The sequence below is a fragment of the Fragaria vesca genome, linkage group LG6 (assembly GCF_000184155.1).
Source record: "Fragaria vesca subsp. vesca linkage group LG6, FraVesHawaii_1.0, whole genome shotgun sequence".
In the NCBI taxonomy this organism is placed as follows: Eukaryota; Viridiplantae; Streptophyta; class Magnoliopsida; order Rosales; family Rosaceae; genus Fragaria; species Fragaria vesca.
The window spans coordinates 16308529-16331135 of record NC_020496.1 but is presented as its reverse complement, the minus strand read 5'-3'; the positions used below and the strand labels follow the sequence as shown (position 1 = coordinate 16331135).

General features: G+C 35.7%; 3 protein-coding genes across 3 annotated transcripts in view; all 3 read left to right on the top strand.

Moving 5' to 3' along the window:
- The first annotated feature begins 327 nt into the window (after positions 1–327).
- On the top strand, positions 328–9737 carry LOC101304695. Its single transcript, XM_004305414.1, has 20 exons — positions 328–486; positions 861–1115; positions 2209–2333; positions 2537–2581; positions 2692–2773; positions 2859–2927; positions 3023–3193; positions 3282–3347; positions 3583–3651; positions 3740–3862; positions 4017–4087; positions 4234–4470; positions 5633–5742; positions 7225–7319; positions 7407–7463; positions 8109–8273; positions 8354–8399; positions 8485–8543; positions 9541–9599; positions 9686–9737. Exons 1-20 carry the CDS (start codon positions 328–330, stop codon positions 9735–9737), a joined length of 2115 nt encoding a protein of 704 aa, XP_004305462.1.
- Positions 9738–14937: 5200 nt separating this feature from the next.
- On the top strand, positions 14938–20024 carry LOC101293319 (dehydrogenase/reductase SDR family member on chromosome X-like). The gene is made up of 11 exons (XM_004303168.1): positions 14938–15176; positions 15259–15287; positions 15382–15590; positions 15675–15793; positions 15952–16047; positions 16127–16202; positions 16323–16476; positions 18620–18760; positions 18954–18975; positions 19572–19684; positions 20002–20024. The coding sequence occupies exons 1-9, from the start codon at positions 14942–14944 to the stop codon at positions 18972–18974; spliced, it is 1080 nt and encodes a 359-aa protein (XP_004303216.1). The 5' UTR covers positions 14938–14941; the 3' UTR covers position 18975; positions 19572–19684; positions 20002–20024.
- Positions 19067–22607, top strand: part of LOC101304406 (carboxymethylenebutenolidase homolog) — a 4078-nt gene continuing 537 nt past the window's right edge. The window contains exons 1-5 of the mRNA XM_004305413.1: positions 19067–19167; positions 19561–19684; positions 20002–20092; positions 20294–20383; positions 21147–21247. Of these exons, the coding sequence (XP_004305461.1) occupies positions 19067–19167; positions 19561–19684; positions 20002–20092; positions 20294–20383; positions 21147–21247 (507 nt within the window). The remainder of the gene's footprint in view (positions 19168–19560; positions 19685–20001; positions 20093–20293; positions 20384–21146; positions 21248–22607) is intronic.

Sequence of the window (22607 nt, the reverse complement as noted above, 5' to 3'; positions counted from 1 at the left end):
AAACACCTAAAAATCCAAGAGTTTTCTGTTTTCCTTTCGCCATTTTCCTTTCACGAGAAAGCGTTTGACAACAACACATACACAACAACCTCGTCTCTCATCACATCATCGATTTCTTGTATTCAATGCCTTTCTCTACCTTTCCCTTCTCTCTTTCCCTTCACTCCTGTGACCGCCATTAAAACACTCTCGATCAATGCCTCAGATGCATGTCTCTTATTCTTCTCGGCTTCTGGCTCTACGTGGCACCCAAATGAGCTTCTGTATTTGTGTCTGTGATTATTTGGTTTGATAGAGAAGAAAAAGAAGAAGAAGATTTTGGTGAGGATGGAGAAGAAGAAGTATCCGATAGGACCGGAGCACTACACGATCTATGAGGAAGTCGGCCAAGGGGTAAGCGCCTCTGTACACCGTGCTCTCTGTAAGCCCTTCAATGAGGTTGTCGCCATCAAAATCCTCGACTTCGAAAGAGACAATTGTGATCTGGTACCAAATTGATCAATATGCTTTTCTTTTCTTTTTCTTATATTTCTTTTCTTATTGGTAATTTGATCCATGAATCATGACCACTATTCTATGTTTCTGCTAAGATTGATTCAGCTATTGCCTATGTATGTAGCTGGGGTTTAGCTTATCATGTTGGGAATTTGAATTGTTCAAGGGTTCCCTGCTATGTAATAATGAATGAGTTGGAGAAGTTGATGCAGTGTCTAGTTTGGAAGATACAGAAACATTTTGCTTAGTTTTATTGATAATGATCCAATTGAAAATGAGATTAATTGGGTATTTGCCTAAATTTTGATCCAATCCATGAATGATACTCGTTGTAACTTTGTTTTGTATGTGCTTGCTTTCTACAGAATAATATATCACGTGAAGCGCAAACAATGATCCTAGTTGATCATCCTAATGTCCTCAAATCACATTGTTCCTTTGTTAGTGATCATAATTTATGGGTTGTCATGCCATTCATGGCTGGGGGTTCTTGTCTTCACATTTTGAAAGCTGCATACCCAGATGGTTTTGAGGAAGTAGTTATAGCTACTATATTACGCGAGATTTTGAAGGGTTTAGAGTATCTACACCATCATGGCCACATTCATCGAGACGTCAAAGTAAGCATTTTTTTTTTTCCTAGATTCCATAATATGTATGCTTGGCTGCATGACTAGTTTAACAAGTGTGGCAGGGAATTATTTTGTTTCATTACCTTAACGTTGGTAGTCAAAACCTATCATATGACTGTCTTTAAGTTCTAATCATTTTCATCAGATATTAAATCTTTGGTTTCCCAGAACATTAATGATTGTTCTGCCCAAAGAAATATACACTAGTGTTGTGGCAAGTTTGTTACCCTGTGACCCCTGTCGTCTTCGATATACTATGAATTTCGGAATGAGAATTTCACATACAAGATGCATAGTTTTATTTGTGATGGTCTTTTCTTGAACAAGTTGCCATCAATGTATCTTTATATTGTTTTAAGTGCCCATGCTGGTTTCAAGTTTCAATATTTAAAATCAATGGGAAATTAAGGTAAATGCTCCTTTTCCATTTATTTGTAAGGAGATGGTTTTTATCCAAAAAAATAAAAAATAAAAAACGTAAAGAGATGGTTTAATTTGTTATATATGCTACGGTGAGACAGGTACAATTTACTCTTCTTTATCCATTTCTAAACTACTAGCTAGTTGACAATGATACCCTTTTCTGTCTTCGAAATATCACCAACAAATCTTTCATTTGTGTAAGTATCGTTCTATTTCACTCCTTTTATTGTTATAAATTATTTCTCATCACTACTTAATGCCTGCAACCCATTTATACCAATAAACAATCCGATAAACTGTAGATCAATAGAGCTAGTGATGCCCAACAGAGTTCTTGCATTTTGACAAATACATTCTTATTTCCAATTTGTATACAGAAGGATATTACTTCGCCAGTCCCTTCTTGGCTTGGTCGTTTTGCTTTATAAGCCTAGGATCGAGTTGCATGACCAAAAACAACAATAAGCTAGGATTTTGCTACTTGTTAGTTGTTTATATGGAAGTATATATTTCTTTGTGCCAAAATAACACACTTAAGTTCACTATTGGTGCAGACTAGTTGTTTTCTATTCTTTTTTTGTTTCTAATTTTAATGTAGTTATTATACAATTGCACACCTCAGCTCCTTTCATTGCACTATCTCTAAATTCTTCTATAGGCTGGGAATATCCTCATTGATTCACGTGGTGCAATCAAGCTTGGAGACTTCGGCGTCTCTGCTTGCCTTTTTGATAACGGTGATCGGCAACGGATGCGAAATACATTTGTGGGAACACCTTGTTGGTATGCCTGCGTTTGCTTCTTTATGAGTTTGACAATGATGAAACCTTAAACTATCCCACCAGAGGAAGTACCCACTAATAGCTTCAATTATATGAATCATAAATAAGGAACTTGAATTAAACGGTCCAGAAAGAATAAGCTTGATTTCTTGGTCTTACTTTTCTCAATACCTTCAGTTTACCAGCAACATTTTCTTCTTGCAGGATGGCACCAGAGGTTATGGAGCAACTACATGGTTATGATTTCAAGTAAGTCGGTTTGAAATTGTTCCTACTCGTATTGTCTACTTTTCTCTAATCTAACACTTTTTTATATTTTTTGTGGTGATATGGTTTGGTTGGCATAATTAATAATGTAGGGCTGACATCTGGTCTTTTGGTATAACTGCATTGGAGCTTGCCCATGGCCATGCTCCCTTCTCAAAGTATCCTCCAATGAAGGTGCTTATCAATTGATACTGTATCCTTCTATGAGAACTTTGAGAACATTATGAGTTCATTGAACTTAAAGATCTGCTGGTGGTAGGTACTGCTTATGACCTTGCAAAATGCACCGCCTGGTCTTGATTATGAAAGGGATAGGAAATTCTCCAAGGTATCTATTGAAAATTTTATATTGACTTTCCCTCTCAGATTGTGGTTACTTCACAAGAAGTACTCATTTATTGTTCTTATTTTCTGCATCTATAGTCTTTTAAGCAAATGATTGCTAGTTGCTTGGTAAAAGATCCTTCAAAACGACCTTCTGCCAAGAAGTTGCTGAAACATTCTTTCTTCAAGCAAGCTCGGTCAAATGATTATATTGCACGAACACTTCTGGAGGGGCTGCCTGCTCTTGGTGATCGCATTAAGGAATTAAAGGTTAGAATTTCTTTTTTGCTAATTTGACTCTTGAAACTTATAATTTTTATGGAAAATCTGTACTTAAACTGTGTCTTCCCAATTACAGAGAAAGGAAGAGTATATGCTTGCTCAAAAGAAAATGCCAGATGGTCAAAAGGAGGAACTTTCGCAGGCAAGAATTTGCTTTCTTTAATTAATGAGAATATATATGATAGAAAAATTGAAACTGTGAATATTTTGTTTATTTTTCTTACTTTCAATAGGGTAATGTTCTTTAAGAAGGTTAGATTAGATAACTTTTTAAATTGTATTTTCACTACCTTAAATTAAATACTTGGTTATATAAATAAATTTAGATACGATGTTCATGTGTTAATATTGATTGGCTTATTTTGAATTGTTTCCAGAATGAATATAAACGAGGAATTAGTGGTTGGAACTTCAATCTTGAGGATATGAAGGCTCAAGCTTCTCTGGTAAACATTGATCTTGAATATTTTCTGATCATTATGTGAATAATGAAACTTTGAATTGTGGTTTTCTAATATGATTTGCTTTATTTAGATCCAGGATGTTGATGACCCTACTCCTGATAGTAGTCAGATGGGGAGTTCTAGCTCTCTGAGTACTCTTGATCCACAACAAAAGCAATCACAATGTCAAAACTTATACCCAGTCACAGACATGGTATGTTTTTATATTTGATTGAATTAGTTTAGCGTTTTCTATGTTTTTTCTTCTTCTTTTCTGTAAAAAGTCTCGTACAGATACATAAATTGCATTAACATATGTTGGAATTGTATTTTGTGTGTGTTATTGCTCATGAATTGTTGTTTCGCAGGAAGATAATGATGTGATTCGGAACCAACAAGCTCCTCTCGCATTTGTTAACACAACTTTTTACGATGCCAGGTATTGTTTACCCAAAAATTCTATACTATGGTTTTTCTTCCTCACCAAAGTTCTTTGAGTTTTTGATTCCAAAAATCCAAACCAAAAGCTGATTTATGTGTGAATGCTAGACCTATGCATAATGTTTCAATATTTTCATATACCAGAGTTAGAAATGACAAATCAGATGATGATTCTAGCATAGCTAGTTCTGGCCATGACCTACATATGTCAAGGAATTCTTCTCCTCATAGCCTTGAAAGCAATTTGAGTGAAAAGCCTAATGTAGATATCATTGGAAGAATGATGGATCCTGTGGCTGGGAATTCTCATCATAGAAGGCAATTCTCAACAGGCAGTTTTATCATATCAGAAGCCAATGATACAGTTGCAAAAGGAGAGAGGTATCTCTCTCTCTCTCTCTCTCTCTCTCTCTCTAATTATTGTTTGATTTATACTGAATGACGTAGTTACCTTGTAACTCATAATTACCATGTCCATACCTCACACTTTTCGCCCTGATTCCCTACTCAAATTTTGGTCCCACATTCTGGCCAAGTAATACAAATTCTATACCCCATATTTAACTGTAAAATAAATTTCATTTTTGTGAGGTCACCACGGATTGCTATTTGCCATTTCTTCTATCATGGTAATAGAGTTCTGTGATGTTGTTATTATAGTGTGTGTAAACTGGTACTTTTGTGTAGTGTCAAATCAGTTGGTAGCAGATTACTTAGAAAATCTTAACACCTTTTCATAAGAACCAGAAATTTATAACATCCACTAGACATAGGATCAATGAGAAATTTAAACAAAAATGTAAGTGATCACAACTGGTGTTTCCATGAGTCCATGGAGGTTGTCAAAATGCTTAATATATGAACTGCAATAATTTCCAAACCTCTAGAAATCACCATATGTACTTTGCTTTCAATAGAACTTCGAACCACACTTAAGTTTCCCATGTGCTTTTAGAATCCATGAGTTATGATTCCAAATCTGTTTTCATTATATATTTTCAAAATTGGAATCATCTGTGATGATCCCACCAGATGTCGATGATACAGAATTTTCTGTGGAAATCTTGGCGATATGCCCAGTTGCTACCACGTACCTAATACATCAGGACTCAGGACTTGAAATCTCATCTGTCTTTATAAGTTTATCTAGAAATAAGAATTATTGAATTACTAATAGAATAAATCTTAACCAAGATTAAATGTGTGCAAAAACATGACGTCAGAGTTCCTGGAGGATCCTCCACTTTATAGAACTCTATAGTGTCTAACGGCCTAATGGTTAGAATTAAACATTTTTTACTTCCTTTTTTTTAACAGCTATAGCCTTGTAACTACCCTTGATATGTATTGTTCAGCTACATTGTAGATGAATTTTGTATAACAGATTCTGCCAGCGAAAGAGTTCTCATAGTTCTGATGAACCTACCTACTATGAGTTGTGCAGTTATTTATTGTAATTTTTATTTACTGTGATATATATCACACACACAGATATCTATATACCATGTATTTTTAAATTAACTTGAATTAGTGGGATCTTCAGTGAGAAACTGCAAAACCCGCCCCAAAGTCATTCAGATGGCAACGCAGCAGTTCCCCAACTAGCAGATGATATGCTATCTGAGGTTCCTCCTAAAGCATCTAAATCACCAGGCATGTTTAAAGTTTGTCAATTTTATCTTGAATTTATATTGGTATGTATATGTAAATTATATGCATACTTTTGGAGAAACCTAAGGAACTCTTTCTCAACTGCTATCTCAAATGTAGATGACGTAGATACTTTCCATGTGAGGCACATCTTAGTTTTCCTTATCTGATCTAATATCTGAGAAATAGGTATAGAAACTCATAACGAATTAGAATAAGGGGTTTAGAGGCTTTTGGTTGGAAATAGAAAGCTACAGTGTCTAGGGCTACAAGATAGCATGGACTGAATTTTTAGTATTCTGGATGTATTTAAAGGCTATTCAAATTGGTGATATCTCATCCTTTAATTTAAAGAATTAAATTCAGTTTACCCCATGAGGTTTGGGAGTAACTTCATGTTAATCCCTATACTTTCAATTTTATCTGTTTACCCCTCAAACTTTTGAATTTTCCTCAAGCGTGACCAATGTCCTATATTCTGTCCAAATCGGACGTTAACTGCTGTTAATTTTAACCTTAACTGTGAGACCCGTATCTAGAATTTGGGCAAATCGGACCTTATATGTCCAAATCGGACCTTATATGCTAATAATTAACGGTAAATTTAAACGGAATATGAGAATTTGGGCATGGCAGACAGAAATTGAAGAGTTCAAGAGGTAAACCGATGAAAATAAAAGTGTAGGGACTAACATGAAGTCACCCTCAAACCACAAGGGGTAAACTGAATTTAATTCTAATTTAAAAGATGTAGTTGGATATTGTTTGACCTAATAAAGGTCATGGTAAGTTATGGTTTATTTGATTGATCTATGAACTATACCTTTCTTTTCACTCCATCTGAGATGAGGGTGGCTCAAATAATCTTTAAGTTACAAATTCCTATTAGACTATTGCTTATGTAAGGGTTAGTAACTTGGTACATGTGAATATTTTCTGTGGAGGAGGTGAGTAGTAGTGTCACTGTCTAATTTACATAGTGTGTAAAGATGTAAAGATGAAGCTACTATACCATCCACTTTCGTTCATGGTCTAATCACATCGAAATTGTGGCATGAAAATATGTAAGGTTGAGTGGGATATTCTGGCCTCTTGCATATACATTCTCATTAGGGATTTCGACTTTTTGGTATTGATTGTCTCAGGTTGATTTTTTTGATGTCCGAAGGAATATTTCTGGAATAGGTAGACATGGTGGACAATTTATTTTGGGCTTCATTGTGGATATTTTTATACAGATATGATATTTGTTTTTCCGGATTAGGTGGTCTAACCATCTATCCTGTGATTTGTGCTATCATATATTTGGTTTTAGTTTTATGTAGCTAGCTGTTATAGATTTTCTAGTGCCTTTAGCTTTATGAAACAGGTCCTATTGATAAATGTAAACGTCATAGAATAATTTGTACAAAAGAATGTGTGTGTGTGTGTGTGTATCACAACTCTTAATTTCCTTCTTAAATAATGAGGTTATTGTTGATGCAGCAAATACTGATGAACTAGATGAGAAAGCAAAGGCACCAGTTGTTCAGCAGAAAGGACGCTTCAAAGTCACATCTGAGAATGTTGACCTAGAAAAGGTTGTTTCAGTAAGTCCGGACTGTACGTCAGACTTTAAACTTCGTTTACAGGCGGAGACTGTAAATAATTTGCCTTTTTGTTTTCAGGTCGTCCCTATTCCTATACTGCAAAAGAGTCACAGCTTGCAGGTTCGTAGTTTTGAGGTTAGCACAATTGTGCCAAAGTACATGTTCAGTTCTTGTATCAGTTGCTTTATCTATGATTTTTGTCAGTTACGTTAAGATATAAACCTCCAACCAGTACAAGAAGTACTACTTGTAGAGGATTTAACATCACCACACTAAAAGAAACAGGCAAATTAAGTATCATCACTACTCCTATGCAAGGCATCTGAAGTTCTGAACCTCTTTATTGCCATGATTCAAATTCAGGCTCTGTTCTCGGTGAAACATCTAGACACTCATATAAGCTCACGGTATAAAAAGTGTGAAAGAAAAGGGTTTTGAGATAATATTTAAGGTTGCTACTTCTTCATGAATGCTACATGGATAAAAACACAAAAAACAAAATAAATCAGAGTGTATAATCTTATTTTACCATAAAAGTCCTCTCTCTTCTGGTTTACTCTGTCAATGATCATATAAATATTACCTTACGCTGCATTTTCGATCATAGACATTCATATAACCACATGGATATGAAAGTCTTGGTTCTAGAATAAAGGTGGCCTGCATGCCTATAAATACATCAATGCTAATCAAGTAATCATGGATAATACCCTAGGAACAGAAGAATATTTTAGATACTACTTTTACTGAATGTCCTATGCAAATGTTCACTGTATGTAGGTGATTAGTATGAATCCCGCAAATTCTCTGCCATCATCAGCTCTTCCATCACCCTTACCTCCATCACCACTAACATTGCCTTCTGATGTCGTCTCACCAGCTCTTCCAGGCTATTCTCTTTTCGCCTTGTTAAACTTGATTTTGCAGGGAAATATTACACAGAGGGTATGCTTTGGCCAATTATTTTGTACCTCTATATATCTCAAGTCTGATACATGTTAATTTCTCTATATTCCACTTAACAGGAGAATATTCTTACTTTACTGAAGCAAATTGTTGGAGATTTCACAGGTCCAACCCAATGTTGCCAATTCATTTAAACATTTTCAATCTCGTTTGGATTATCCTAACTTACTGTTTAATTCCTTGACTTCAGCCAGCCGATCAGTTGATGGAGGATCCACCCAGGCTGCTAATGGGACAGAGAAAGATTTGGTACATCCTAAAGGGTTTCATGCTCTCCCCTCCAATCTAATTTATAAAACCTGATCTAAACTCCAATTCAATTAACATATGAAGTAAAAGATAAATGAAACTATATCAAGGGCCTGGAATGTAGTTAACCAATTTACCATTTTTTCTAATATATGTTAATAAAAAGTGAAAGTAGAAAGTCCAAATAGCTGGTGATTGACTTTTGGATTTCCTGTTGTCTCATACTCTGGAGTGCAGTGCTTAACATAGCCAGCTAGGCAACAGGGTGAAGGATCTTTGACATCGACATTTGTATATGAAGGAATTAAGTTATCAGTTCACAATTAATTGTTCGTTTCTTCTCCAAAAAAAAAAAAAAAATCACAATTGACTTCAAATTTCACCATAAGTTGACATTAAGGACAATTAATATATTTTTAGCTTAATGTAGGAACTTAGCTCACCTACATTTCTTTTCTTCCGCCACTATTTTTTCCTTTCGATATTGGAGCGTGTGTGTGTATACACACACACACACACAGGCCTTTTCAGATACGGACCTCCGTATTTATTCAAAAGGTACAGATTTCCTTAATTGACATACTTTTCGATCATATTTTCTCATCTCAACCATTCATCTTTTAGGTATATATGAATAGATCATCTCTACAAAATTTTAGCCAAATTGATTATCATTAAGGTATTCAAAATTGTGAATTACATGAACGGTTCCTGTTGAACAGATTTGGTTCGTTCATTGTAATCATATAGTTTTGATACCTTAACGATTATCAATTTGGCTGAAAATTTGTAGAGATGATCTACTCATATATACCTACAATGTGAATGGTTAAGATGAGAAAATATGATCTAAAAGTGGGTCAATTAAGAAAATCTGTACCTTTTGAATAAATACGGATATTTGGACCTGATAATCTCTCTCTCTCTCTCTATATATATATATATATATATATATATGATGTTAGGTGATAATTTTGCTGTATGTCTTTGGTTGCAGCCTCAAGCTAATGAGAGGGAGACGGAATTACTCAATGAAATATCCGAGTTGCTTAAGAGGTACAAATAATAACAAACACATGCAGATTCATTGTTTTCTTCTTAAAATGCTAATAGTATTGGATGTTGGTTGTTGTTTTTTGTAGGCTCGTGATTAACTTAGATGAGCTACAAAAATTAAGATTAGATCCTGCCTAATACTGAGGTTAATAATTTACATGCTTTACTCAAAAATCTCTTGTTTTATTCATGGATATATATAGTTTCTAACGTATCTCTTTCAGGTATGATTCCATTATCCAAGTGCTTGGATTCAAGTAAACGATACTGAAAATTGTAAGAAAGAAAAAAAAGAAAGAATATTTTACTAACAATATCATTAAGATAAAAGGTGTATGTCGTTGTGCTGATAAGCTCTTTCTAATAGGTTTCCCTCTAATTTAGTTTAGCTTTCCTGATGATATGATTTTAGCTGTTTTATAGTTGATCTGGATGTAAAGTTGTATATAGATTATGTTGATTGTGTAGAATTTGTCTCTTTTATCATACATTTAGTATTCTTTTCACCTTGAAACTTGCATTTTCAGCCCAATATTATTTGGCCAAGTGACATAAATCTCTCTTTATAAGTTGGAGGTCGTGAGTTCGACTCAAATACAATAGACTAGTTATATGTGTTGTTTGTTTGATAAAACACAAGAAAGAAATTGCAGCTTCATTTCCTTCAACTTTTGATGATAAATGTTGTCAAATCTTTACTTGATTCTAGCAAAAGTTATACTTCTAAGGCTCTATTTTATTCCAAACACCATTTATCTTTTTTCTTATAAAATCCCTACTAATGTACTTGATACCAATTATCACTACACGCTTAATTTCCATTACTGGTAAGTGATAAATTTACGTGAGATATCAATAGTACTTGTACTTGAATATCCAGTTGGACCAATTGTGTTTGGATATTGATGTTACCAGTCTCATTTTTTACTTGTTTCTATATATATCCATGTGATTTGTATTTTTAGCCTCCGCCAATGATCCCCTCATTCACTTGCAATGTTTTTGTTTCATGTTTCTACCATGGTGGTTTTAGTTTTAGATTGTGCTTTTTGGTTATCAATTATGGATATTCAAGTTAATTATATCATTTTTAACCTCCCTGTCCCTCTTAATTTAGGTTGTTTGTGTCCATGAATTGTAATTTCAACTTGTACTTGCCAATTTTAATCAGTGATCTCCAGCCATCAACTGTTATGTCAGTAGTTCAAAATATCAATGTCAGTACAAAATATGAATCACACAATTCGCACCCTAACATTCTCAAGCTCTGTTCATCTTCAAAAAATCATGATAATTTGCCAAATTGAGGAGATGACATTGTCAAAGTTGGGCTTTTTCCTGAATTTACTTTTATAGTGGTTTGTACAAAAAATGCCTCAATTTTACTGTTGGTGATGATAAAATAAATAGTAGATGTAACATTAATAATTTTTTTATTCATGAATTTGGTTTTCTGCAACCCTTACTCTACCTAACTAGCCTCTTAACACACGCTCACTTGCTTTCTTATTTTTTGCTTTTTATTCATATTTTTTTTCTGGTTATGTTTTTTTTCATGGATTGTTAGCCGTTTTCTTTTGATGAAGTGAATCGTAAGTAAGCAGTTACTATTGCAGGAAGCCGATAACTGCTCCACATTTTTTGGTTCTTTTTCTTCTATTTTATGTTTATATATATATACATATATATCAAATTACAACAAAAACCTTTAGACATTAAATTATAGTGTTATCGAAATGTAATAAAAAAGAGGGACAATTTATGTATTTCAAAACATTGGTGAAAGCTTTGACACCAAAGCCGACATTTCCCATTATAGGAGTGGAGATTACTTGTACGTAATTGCCACTGAAATTTCCGTAATCAAAATGTAATGAGCAACCATGAGTCGATAATTACAAAAGTTAACATTCAATAACGGGAATAGTACAAGGGAATTCGAAAAAGATGAGCAGCTAGTTCTATCGTTTGTTAATTTGCCGATCTGGATTATAATTTATCAAGAAGCCTTGAGAAGATCATCCTGTTGGTCTTGGGAGAACTATAAAGAAGAAAAATTGTTTTTTTTTTTTGGAAAATACATGTTAAAAGAAAATACAAACGTATGAAAATAATCAGAGAATGAAGAGGAATAGAAAATAATAAATTACCTGTGATGAGTTAAAAGGTGGATTTATCTGACGATTAGCTTATACATGGATATGATAATTTGAAGTTTTAGGATGTTCTTCTAGTATCCGTGCTCGACATGCATATGGTATAAATCTTTGTGGCTTAGTTTACCGGTTTCGGCTGGTAAACAACTTGCAACTCTGGTAAGTTGTCTTATCAGATGTTACAAGTTGTCTACCAAATTCCGAAATCGTTAGACATAACCGCGACTGGTGCCGATTAGAAAAACAAAATGATAACAGTGCTGTCATATGTGTGAAATGGAGTTTGAAATTTGGACAACCAGATGTGTGTCGTAGATATACCAGCTCTCACCGTGGATGAAAACACAAAGCTTTACGCATGATATACCAGCTCTCACAGTGGTACTTGAATTGCAGTTTAGTTAGTTTGGTGAAAGGGCCATGATTCATGCATGAAACTTGCCTAAAGGCGTTGCTTGTATGCTTTTTGGGTAGATAGGAAACTCTCTTTGCGTGTTTGCCAGATCTTCTGCTTCATAATCTTTCTGGTTTCTTTGAAGCCAGACTTGTCTGTTCGGCTGGTTTGTGCAATTGTGCAGAGCGGGATGGCACACAATCAGGGCCGGCCCTGAGATTTTGGGGGTTCGAAGCGAAAAAAAAAATTTGGGGCTCCATGCCAAAAAGTATATTTGCATTTTTCTTTATTTCAAAAGTAAGCGTGCACATAACATAACAGTAAAACTCTAAATAATAATGAAATGCTATAAAGATTGAAACAAAAATCTGAAACTTACGAATATCGGTACTCTTGTTCTTCATTCAAATCTTGTTCCACATTCAAAATTGGACTTGCTTCTGCATTCTCATTCATATTCACATTCTCATTCTCATTCTCATTCTCATCGGTAGAAGTTTGTGCTTGTTTAATACTTGCCTTTAAATAATTGTAAATAGATCATGCTTGAAGTTTCTTTAATGCCTCTCTTTTCTTTTTTTAGCCCCAGAATCATACTTCCTAATTGGAGCCATATAGCACCCTGCAAAAGATAATCCTACAAAATTTTAGGCATAAATAAAGACATGAAATTAAATATTCAATAATTCAAATACTCAAACCAAAACCTGTTTCACAATCAGTCTTCCTAATTGAAATCAAAACCCTTCTCATTCTCAATTTCAAGTTCTCAACTATGAAATTGCAAAAACTATGGGATTGGACTCATTAGACTATTGGAGGAGGACATACCACAGACTTAATTACCTGACTTTCGACCTTTTGTCGGAGACTCGGAGAGAACTCAGACTCAAAGACGGCAGACGCGTGCTATCGGGACAGCCCTGTGCGGGCGTGCAATAGAGTGAGGAGACGGTAGCCAAGGACTTCGATAAAAGGGAATTAGAAAAAGACAGGAAAGTTGTAGAAGTAAGTTGCGTAGGTTATGTTTAGTATATATGTTTTTTTCTTTTTTCTTTTTTTATATATGAGAAATTTTAAATACACACCCCTAATATCTTAATACACACCCCTTACTTAATACACTACCTATCAAGTTTTTCATTTCAGTATTATACTTAATACACATTCCAAACCGCCTAAAATGTCCTTAATTTATGAAATATTCCGTTATTTAATATAATTAATATATATTTACTATTTGGTACCTCTTTTTACATATTATTTCGTTTAATTTTTGCTAGAAATTTTTGGTTATCATCGTTCAATTTATAATCAAATGATTATTGTTATATTCCGACTCCCAATCACCAATACAAGTTTTCAAAATTCACAAGTTAGCTAGTACAACTGTAGAAGTACAGTAGCTATTAAACATAGATAGCTAGTTATTCGATAAAACATGTCATGATAAAGATGCAGTACTTGACAATATAATCTTCAAGATCAAACTAAAGCTGATAAAGATGCAGTACTTGACATTATGATCTGTTAGATCAAACTAAAGCTGATACGGATACAAAAAAAAAACAGACAACCCAAATGAATTGTGGAGAAGAATTGGGGTTAGGGGAGAATATGTGTTTTCGACGATTTTAGGGTAGAAGACGTTGGAAATAATACTTCTAGCGCGTATTTTTTTTTTAATAATAGATGTATGTTTTGGTCATTTAACTTACATATTACATCTCAATATAAACATAAAATAATAGAGGTATGTATTAAGAGATTAGGGGTGTGTATTTAAAATTTCTCTTTATATATATATGTTTGGATTTTTTTTTGGGGCCCTTAAATTTGGGGGCCCAAAGCAAATGCTTGTTGGGCTTTAGCCCAGGGCCGGTCCTGCACACAATTATGCTTTTACAAGCTGCTCTGTCACTCTGCTGCTACTCTTACTCTACCTAATTACTTGCAATCCTTGATCAGAAGTGTAATGAGCAACCCCAGGTCTATAACAAAAGTTAATATTTGAAAATTTGATAACAAGAAGTAAAATGAGCTCCCAGTCATACGTTCGACATTATCTGGTAGAAACCTGTTTTGTGATACACTAGAATCAGGATCAAGAATCAACTTATAGAACTTCACTAAGGTAGGAATGTATCGGTACAAACAAAATGAACTTAAACGCTGCAGCGGCCAATTTGTTTTGATATTCATTCATAATTTCATATGCATGCTTGCAGAAGTAAGATAACTGAAGCTGACATACTCAATTATCACCAATAATCCTCACAAGAGCACATCGGCCTGAGGCACAGTGATTCTACTCCAGTCCCATGCAGTCTTCGAATTGAAAGAGACAGTTTTATGCCCTGCCATCTTGTCGAACAACCTTCTTGCATCATGAAGATTTCCACATTTCAAGTACATTGCAAGCACAGGAATGTTCACTAAAATTCTATTAGAAGGGAACTCAGAATTTATTGCCAAGGCATTTTTCTGCTTCCTCTGGAAGGGCGACGACAAATTAGAGCATGCACAAATCACACAGACAAAGCTGCAATTATCAGTGTAGTAACCCACACAGGTAATCCTACCATCTTAGAAAACTTGTCAATCCAAAAATAATTATGGTAAATATAATTAATATTGTTTGTGTAGTTGGTTGTAATTACCTCAAAAAAATGTAGCCCAAATTCAAATTCCAGTGAGATTATTGGCTCATACAACAATATAGCGGGTCACGCGATAATCCGGAACTATAAATATCCAGAGTGGAAGCCGTCACCAAGCTCTCAGGTCTCAAGATGATGAAGGAGACCTTGGATTTTGTGATGTCCATGGAATTCTGGAGAATGGGCCTTCTATGGACTCTCAGTCTTCTCCTCTCTTACTGGAACCTCCTTTTCGCCTCGGCTCCTCCTCTTTCCAGATCACCACCTCAATCGACGAAACCCGTCTGCATCATCACCGGTGCTACTTCTGGACTGGGCGCCGCCGCCGCCCATGCTCTCTCTGCCCGCGGCTTCTTTGTTGTTCTTGGTAATCACATCATTAAATTTAATCACTTCTTCCCTAATTTATACGCATTTGTATAGTTACTAATCCATTTATGTGTATGCAGTTGGACGCTCATCTCACTTGTTAGAAAAGGTAGGTAGTTAATCTGTTCTGATTCCGAAATTTTGGTTTTCGAAGAGGTGGAAGTTTGGGTGAAACAATTTAGTGGTGTTTTCTTTGTATACAGACTATGATGGAAATTAAGAGGAAGAATGAGTGTGCGCAACTGAAAGCTTTCGAGGTTGATCTCTCATCATTCCAGTCGATTCTTCAGTTTAAAGACTCCCTACAGCAGTGGCTTTCCGACTCGCAAATGCACTGTTCTATCCAGCTCCTAATCAACAATGCTGGAATACTTGCTGCGTCATCTAGAGTCACCTCTGAAGGCTATGATCAGTAATGACTTTATTTATCTTTTATATGTGTTCTGATTTAAGAAGTGTGTAGGCTCACCTTGTTTTTTATTGTATTGTTTTCTAGGATGATGGCTACAAATTACTTGTGTGCATTTGCTCTTAGTAAGCTATTGTTACCACTTCTCAGAAACAGCTCAGTTCCTGCCCGTATAGTGAATGTCACATCTTTCACACATCGAAGTGGTGAGTGCGAATCTTTCTAGTATGTGATGGTGAATTTTTTCATGAGTGGAGTTTGGTTTAGAATATGGCTTCATTTTCTACTTAATTGAATTGTTTTACGAAATTTAGGATGCTTCTATTCTGAAACCTTTGTCTTCACTGATGTTCTCCCCCTTCAGTATCGAATATACAGGCTGACAAGGAGACTGTAACTGGGAAGCGCTTTAGCAGATCAAAGAGATACCCATTTGCTCATGTCTATGAGGATTCCAAATGTAAGTTCTAGATGTCATTATTGTAGACTAGCTCATATATTTTCTATTCTAGTGTTAATTTGTCTCATTTTGCTGACAGTATTCCTACTGCTCTTCTCCTATGAACTTCATCGGCAACTTGGCTTGATGGACATATCTCGTCACATCTCTGTCAAGTATGTGTTTACAAGCATTTCTATTACGGGGAAGAGTTGCACAGAGTTCTTTTCTAGGATCATGCATTAAGTGCTAGTTCCGAAATCTGATGTTAAATACCGTTTTGTTTCGTTTTGAAGTGCTGTGGATCCTGGTGTTGTTGAAACCAAGATGATGCGAGAATTTCCTCCATGCCTATCCAGTTTGGCTTTTAAAGTTTTGAGAAGTCTTTGCCTCTTGCAATCACCTGAGGTTGGAATTAGCTCCATTCTTGATGCGGCACTTGCTCCACCAGTAAGCTTATTCTAATTCTACACTTATGCAGCTTGTTTATGTGTTGTGAATGTCAATGATGGTTTATCCTGTCTGTCCTAAACTTAATAAGAAGTTCTATGCCAAAGGATATCATTAACGATCCCCTTAACATTTTATAGGTTATATCCTGATGCCAATGTGTCATGTCTTATGCAATGACTTATAAAGATATATGGAACATTTTTACAGTAGTTGAGGGGCATAAAGTTAACTCTACTACGACCTAACGTGTAAAGACTGATTATTTCTCATAAAAGATATGTTAGTGCATTCATTAAGCTTCAAAAGAGTCGGTGCATTATGGCATATATTAGTGTCTAAACCAACTTGGTTTAATATTTTATATTTATAAAGGAGAATACTGATAGTAACTGCAGTGGATTGCATACTTAATTTTATCACAGCATATAACTGAATCTCCATTGGGTGTCCTTCAGCATTGTGGCTAACAAATCCATTGAAAATGAAGAAGCATGTCCAATACCTTACTAAATGTTAATACATATTAGGATTACAGTGAAATCTCACTATTCAGACTTCGAAAGTTTCCTCATCTGATCCACCATCTGTTAATTTTAGGAAATATCTGGAGTTTACTTCTTCGGTGGAAAGGGCAACACTGTCAGATCGTCAATGCTTTCATATGATGTCAAACTTGCAAAGGAACTTTGGAATACATCGTCTGATCTATTTTTACAGTCAAAACTTTATTTCAAGGAAACCTCCACTTCTGTATCAAACTTTGTATCATAGGTAAAATGAGAGTTTACATATAATGGATGTGTCATCTAAAAGGTGTTTGAGTTGGTTTCAAGTGGGCGCCTTTAGGTTATGGTAATCAGACATAATTTTACTATGTCTCTTCCAATGCCTCCTCCATAATAGATGTTCATTGTTATGCCTAGCTCAGTAATTTGCCTTTGTTAGACTGTATTATAGCAGCACGGAGTGCAGTAGCTTAGACAACTGGGGCCTAACTTTATAGAGTGGATAGCTAACAACTGGAGGGGCAAACACATCTCGAAAATTACAAAGGAGCTAGTTTATATTTGGTGTGGCTCATTGAAGAAAGAAACATATGGATTTTTGAAATGTGATTGGTCCTCTTCTTATGTACTGTATGTATATTACCTCCAGTGTAGCAAACTTCGCTCCTGCTAGCTTAAACCAAAATTTTCACTTATCCATGAGTGGCATCCCCCTATGAAAGTTAGCGACTTGTTGATTCTTGTTTGGTTTATGTGCTCCAACATGACAGACTTGTACTGAATCCTAACTGTCATTTAATCATCTTGGCAGACTTCTGAATCAGTGAAATGAGGTAGCATTTGGAGAAACAAGCCCTCATCTTTTTGCTCTAAATGCATTCTGATTTTCTTTTCTTTTACAGTGATTGTAATACACTTTAAAATATTTCTTTGCAATTTCATCCTTTTGTTGGAATTTTGTCAGATCTTATTTAATGAATATCTTCATCAGAAAGATATAAGAAACATGTCAAGGAAGAAAACTTGAATCTGATTTCTGATATAGTTGATTGAGGAAACTGTCAAAGAAAGTGTTTATAAGAATATTGTCAATGGAAATGTATGGACTTGGTCAAACTAACTTGGGAAACAAGCTGAGCACCAACCATTGGATGAATATAAAAAGCTGAAGTTCAAGCATTTTTTTCTAAGGTAAGCATGACAAGTTAAGATAGTGCTGGGTAGATCACACCCCCTATTTCTCCTTTTTTATTCCTTTCAATGCAATCAGGAAATCTTCAAATAAAACTAAATTCTGATTATTTTGGAATCACTGAAAAGATCTAAAAGCATATTCTAACTTATTGATCATTTACTTTCTCCAACTTAGTATATGTCAAATAATTATATTGTATATGTGATTATCTTTTCAACACTTCCCTCCACAAAATCATGTATTTAAATCATATATGGGGTGATTGAAAAAGAGGGTGGTTGATTCCAGTACCCTTTTTACTCCTTTATTGTGCTACCAGCCCCATTAGTTCCAGTACCCATATGCTCTCCTGAAAATCTTGTACCTGTGAGCGTGTTTGCGTTTCTTTTCTTTAAAGACTGAAGGTTTTAGTCTCCACTGATCAGAGAAGTAATGGCAGGGCCTCAGTGCTGTTCTAACCCACCAATTATTAACACAAGCTGTGGTTCAGACTGTGCTGAAAACTACGGAGGCCTTAATGCCTATGTCACAGGCTCTCCTAACTCCAAGCATGCTATTCTTCTTGCCTCTGATGTTTTTGGTATTTGCCTAGATCTTCAAAATTTCTTTTCTTTGGCTCAAATTATAGAGCTTTCTCTTTTTTATAATTCAGTGAAGTATTAGGAAGGAAGTAGAATCCTTAAGTCCTTGTATTTGTCTGTTGATGGAGAGAAGAGGAGAATCAAATTTTGTCATGATTAACTTATAATATACGTATTCGACTTGCCCTGCAGGATATGGAGCTCCCAACTTGAGGTATATGTCTACATGGATTCTGCTATAACTTGACCTGTACTTATTCTTGTTCTTGAGAGACCTTGATGTCTCAATACATTACAACAAGTACATGGGGGTCTGTAGTATGCATGAAAATGAATACGTTGTGATCAGGATTCAGGATCTTGTATTCTTCTCCAAACTTAATAGAACTAGAGGTTGCAGGGATCAGTATTACTTACAATATCTGATGTTATATTGCATTTTATTTAGGGGAGGTGGAGGATGGTATAGTGGAAGTGGCATTTACATGCACCTTGCCCTGGAAATTTATGGTGTTATTTTTTTGTCAAAATTAACTATTCTTAAAGATACAAAACCTCCAACTTTCAGTTTTATATGTTTGAAAAATTGAATTATAAAAAGGAGAACCAAGTGCATGGAAGAAGTCTTGTGCCAAACTCATGGATAATGAAAATAATCAGTTAATGAAATTTCTGATTAGAGTGTGACTTCCCTTCTAGTGTTTGTGATTGAAGCAATATTTTGCACTGCTGAAATCTAGTCATCTCTGTGTGAATTTGATTACACACTTCCTGTGAACTAATGTATCTCTGCTTTAAGGAAACTTGCAGGAAGAGTTGCTGCTTCTGGATTCTGTGTTGTAATTCCAGACTTCTTCCATGGAGATCCATTTGTGTATGACAATAACAGGCCTCTAGCAGTCTGGTTAAAGGATCATGGAACGGTTCGTTCACTCTTTCATGGATTCCTTGATTTTTCCTTTTAAGTGACTTATGCTCAGTTGTAATTTTGAGGCGTGAATCAGATACATACATTTTGAGCTGCATGCAAAATTATTTGTATACTGCTGCCTGGTTTTCCTGTTTTACACCTAGCATGAGTAGCAGCTATTTATGAAAACATTTAAGGCTCACATATAGTAGCTATTTAAGAAGTTGCTGGGTTTAATATTGCAAACTTATGCATATATACTGTTGCATAGTTTAGTTATGGATTCATGTTAAAGTTTAATGTCTGAAGCTTTGCTTAAGCATTGATCAGGATAAGGGATTTGAAGATGCAAAATCAGTGATTGACGCTCTTATACGCAAAGGTTTTTCTGCAATTGGAGCAGCAGGCTTCTGTTGGGGTGGTGAGTGTAGTTGATATTCTTTCTGTACAAATTTCTTCTCCCTTCTCTGTTTTGTTAACTTTCAGCATCCATCATTTCCACTAGTATTCTATTTTTTTTTTAATGGCCTAGTGTCAACCAGATATTTAATTCTTCAGCCACAGAAATGAGGAAACTTCATATATAGCAGCTGACTAAACTAGAAACTTTATGTTTTCTCAGCCAAGGTTGTGACTGAACTTGCAAAGTCTGAGTTCATCCAAGCTGCTGTGCTGTTGCATCCTTCATTTACTACTGTTGATGATATTGAGGGTATGAGCTCCACCGCTTAAATGTTTTAAAGCGATTTTGTAGTTGCATTATGTCAGGTCTGCATATCCGGTAGTGTTTTTTGGTCTGCATTTCGGGCATTTCCGGTAGTGTTTGCGTTGGAGTGAGCTTAAAAAGAACTGTACAAAATGTTTGATAAGTCTGAACAGCAGGATCATGTTCTTTACTTTAATCTTTATATAAATCAATTTACTGAACTCGCATAGAATTTAAGACATTAAAAAACCATGTCTCAGCATTGTCCGTCAGAAGCACTGTACCAATAAAATAGCAATTCGAATGCAATAATGTATGGTAGTACTTGACCATCAGTTTGAATGACAAACTGGTAATATGAAATTGGATCATACTCATGTAAATTCCAGTGCTTGGCTTGTCATACCTAGAATAAGAGGTTGATCCTGGATCCTGGGCAAAAGAGAGGTTAAATAATAGTCACCAAGATAATGGAAGCTGGAGATGTTGTAGTTCATTATGGAATTGAGTATCAACCAACATCATTCATGTTATAGGCAGTCACTTCAGTCACTTGACTGTTTTCATTTGATGGTTTGGTTGAACTTTTGAGACTGCTATGTTTCCTATCACTGCTTGACAATTGTTTTACCTAATTTTTTTTGCGAAAACGATACTCTTCACAGACTCACAGTTCACTGATATTACAATTATGACAGGATTATTATTTTCTCACAGGTCAAAAGCCAATTTTCCCACACTAAATGGTAAACGTTTAATTGATCAACAGGGGTTAAATCTCCGATTGCCATACTAGGGGCTGAGATTGACAACTATTCTCCACCAGAACTCGTGAAAAAGTTTGAGGATATATTAAAAGCTAGACCCGAGGTGCAAAAGCCTTCTTCTTTTATTTGTTTTTTATTTTAAAATTCTTTTATGAGAACTTTGTTCATGTTGAAGACATGAAGCTTCTCATCCTACATTGATTGATGCACGTATAGTTCAAAACCTGGGACTATTTGGATGTAGTAATTCCATATGACCATATCTAGAGACTTTTGTTATATTACATAATTAATTAAAATTAGGGAAAATGCCCATTTAGTACTAATTCAAACCCCATATTTCTCATTCCAATAATAATCTTTTGCATTAGCCCATTCTAATATAAAGTAACCCTTTTTATGTCCAAATGCACAAATCTTTATGTCCAAATGCACAAATCTTTACTAAAATCTTAACAAACCATATTATTTTAAAACTATTTTGCCCCCACCTCTTCAACATGAAAAGACTTGGCCGGAACCTCGAACTCCGGTCATCGACCGCCGGATTCCGGTCATCGGAATTTCCCCGACCGTCGGATTCCGATCATCGGAATTTCCCCGACCGTCGGATTCCGGTCACCGGATTTTCCCTTGTAACCAGTTACTGACCAGTTAATGACTCATAATAACCAGTTACTAACCCCCAGTAATCAGTTATTGATTAATTACTGACACCCAGTAATCAGTTACTGACCCTCAATAACTTTTAGTTTTCAGTTACTGACACCCAGTAATCACTTAGTTTTCAGTTACTGACACCCAATAATCACTTAGTTTTCAGTTACTGACACCCAGTAATCACCCAATAATCACTTATTAATCCTCAATAATTAGGTTACAAACCTCAAATAATAACTTATTGGCCCCAGTAATCACTTATCAATCCTTAATAATCACTTACTGACCCTAATATTCAAATGTAAGGATAAAAATAAAAAATAAAAAAATAAAAAAAACTAACTGACATGAACTGGGCACCCAGATTTCTTCTCTGGGCACCCACCTTCACCGAAGAGAACAAGTTGCAGTCCCCGGCGGCCTCCTCCACCGAAAAGAACGAGTCGCAGTCCCCGACAGCCTCCTCCACCGAAGAGAATGAGAACACCGGCCTCCTCCACAGACCCCGGCGCACGTCAGCAAGTAGCGCCCTTCCCCAGCCACGATCCGGCCCGGATCGAACTCCAGCCGAGCCCCGAGCGTGCCCCGGCAGCACCATCATCGATCTCGGCACGAACCCAGCCCAACCCCGACGCACTCCTGCCCAGTCTAAACGAAGACGGAAGAGGAGCTAGGTAGCATGCAGAGGCAAACGGCGAGAACCGGACTAGCTCGTCGGTGCAAGAGGACGGCTGCGAATCTCCGGCTGACTTGGCTGCAGAGAGAGAGAGAGAGAGAGAGAGAGAGAGAGAGAGAGAGAAGAG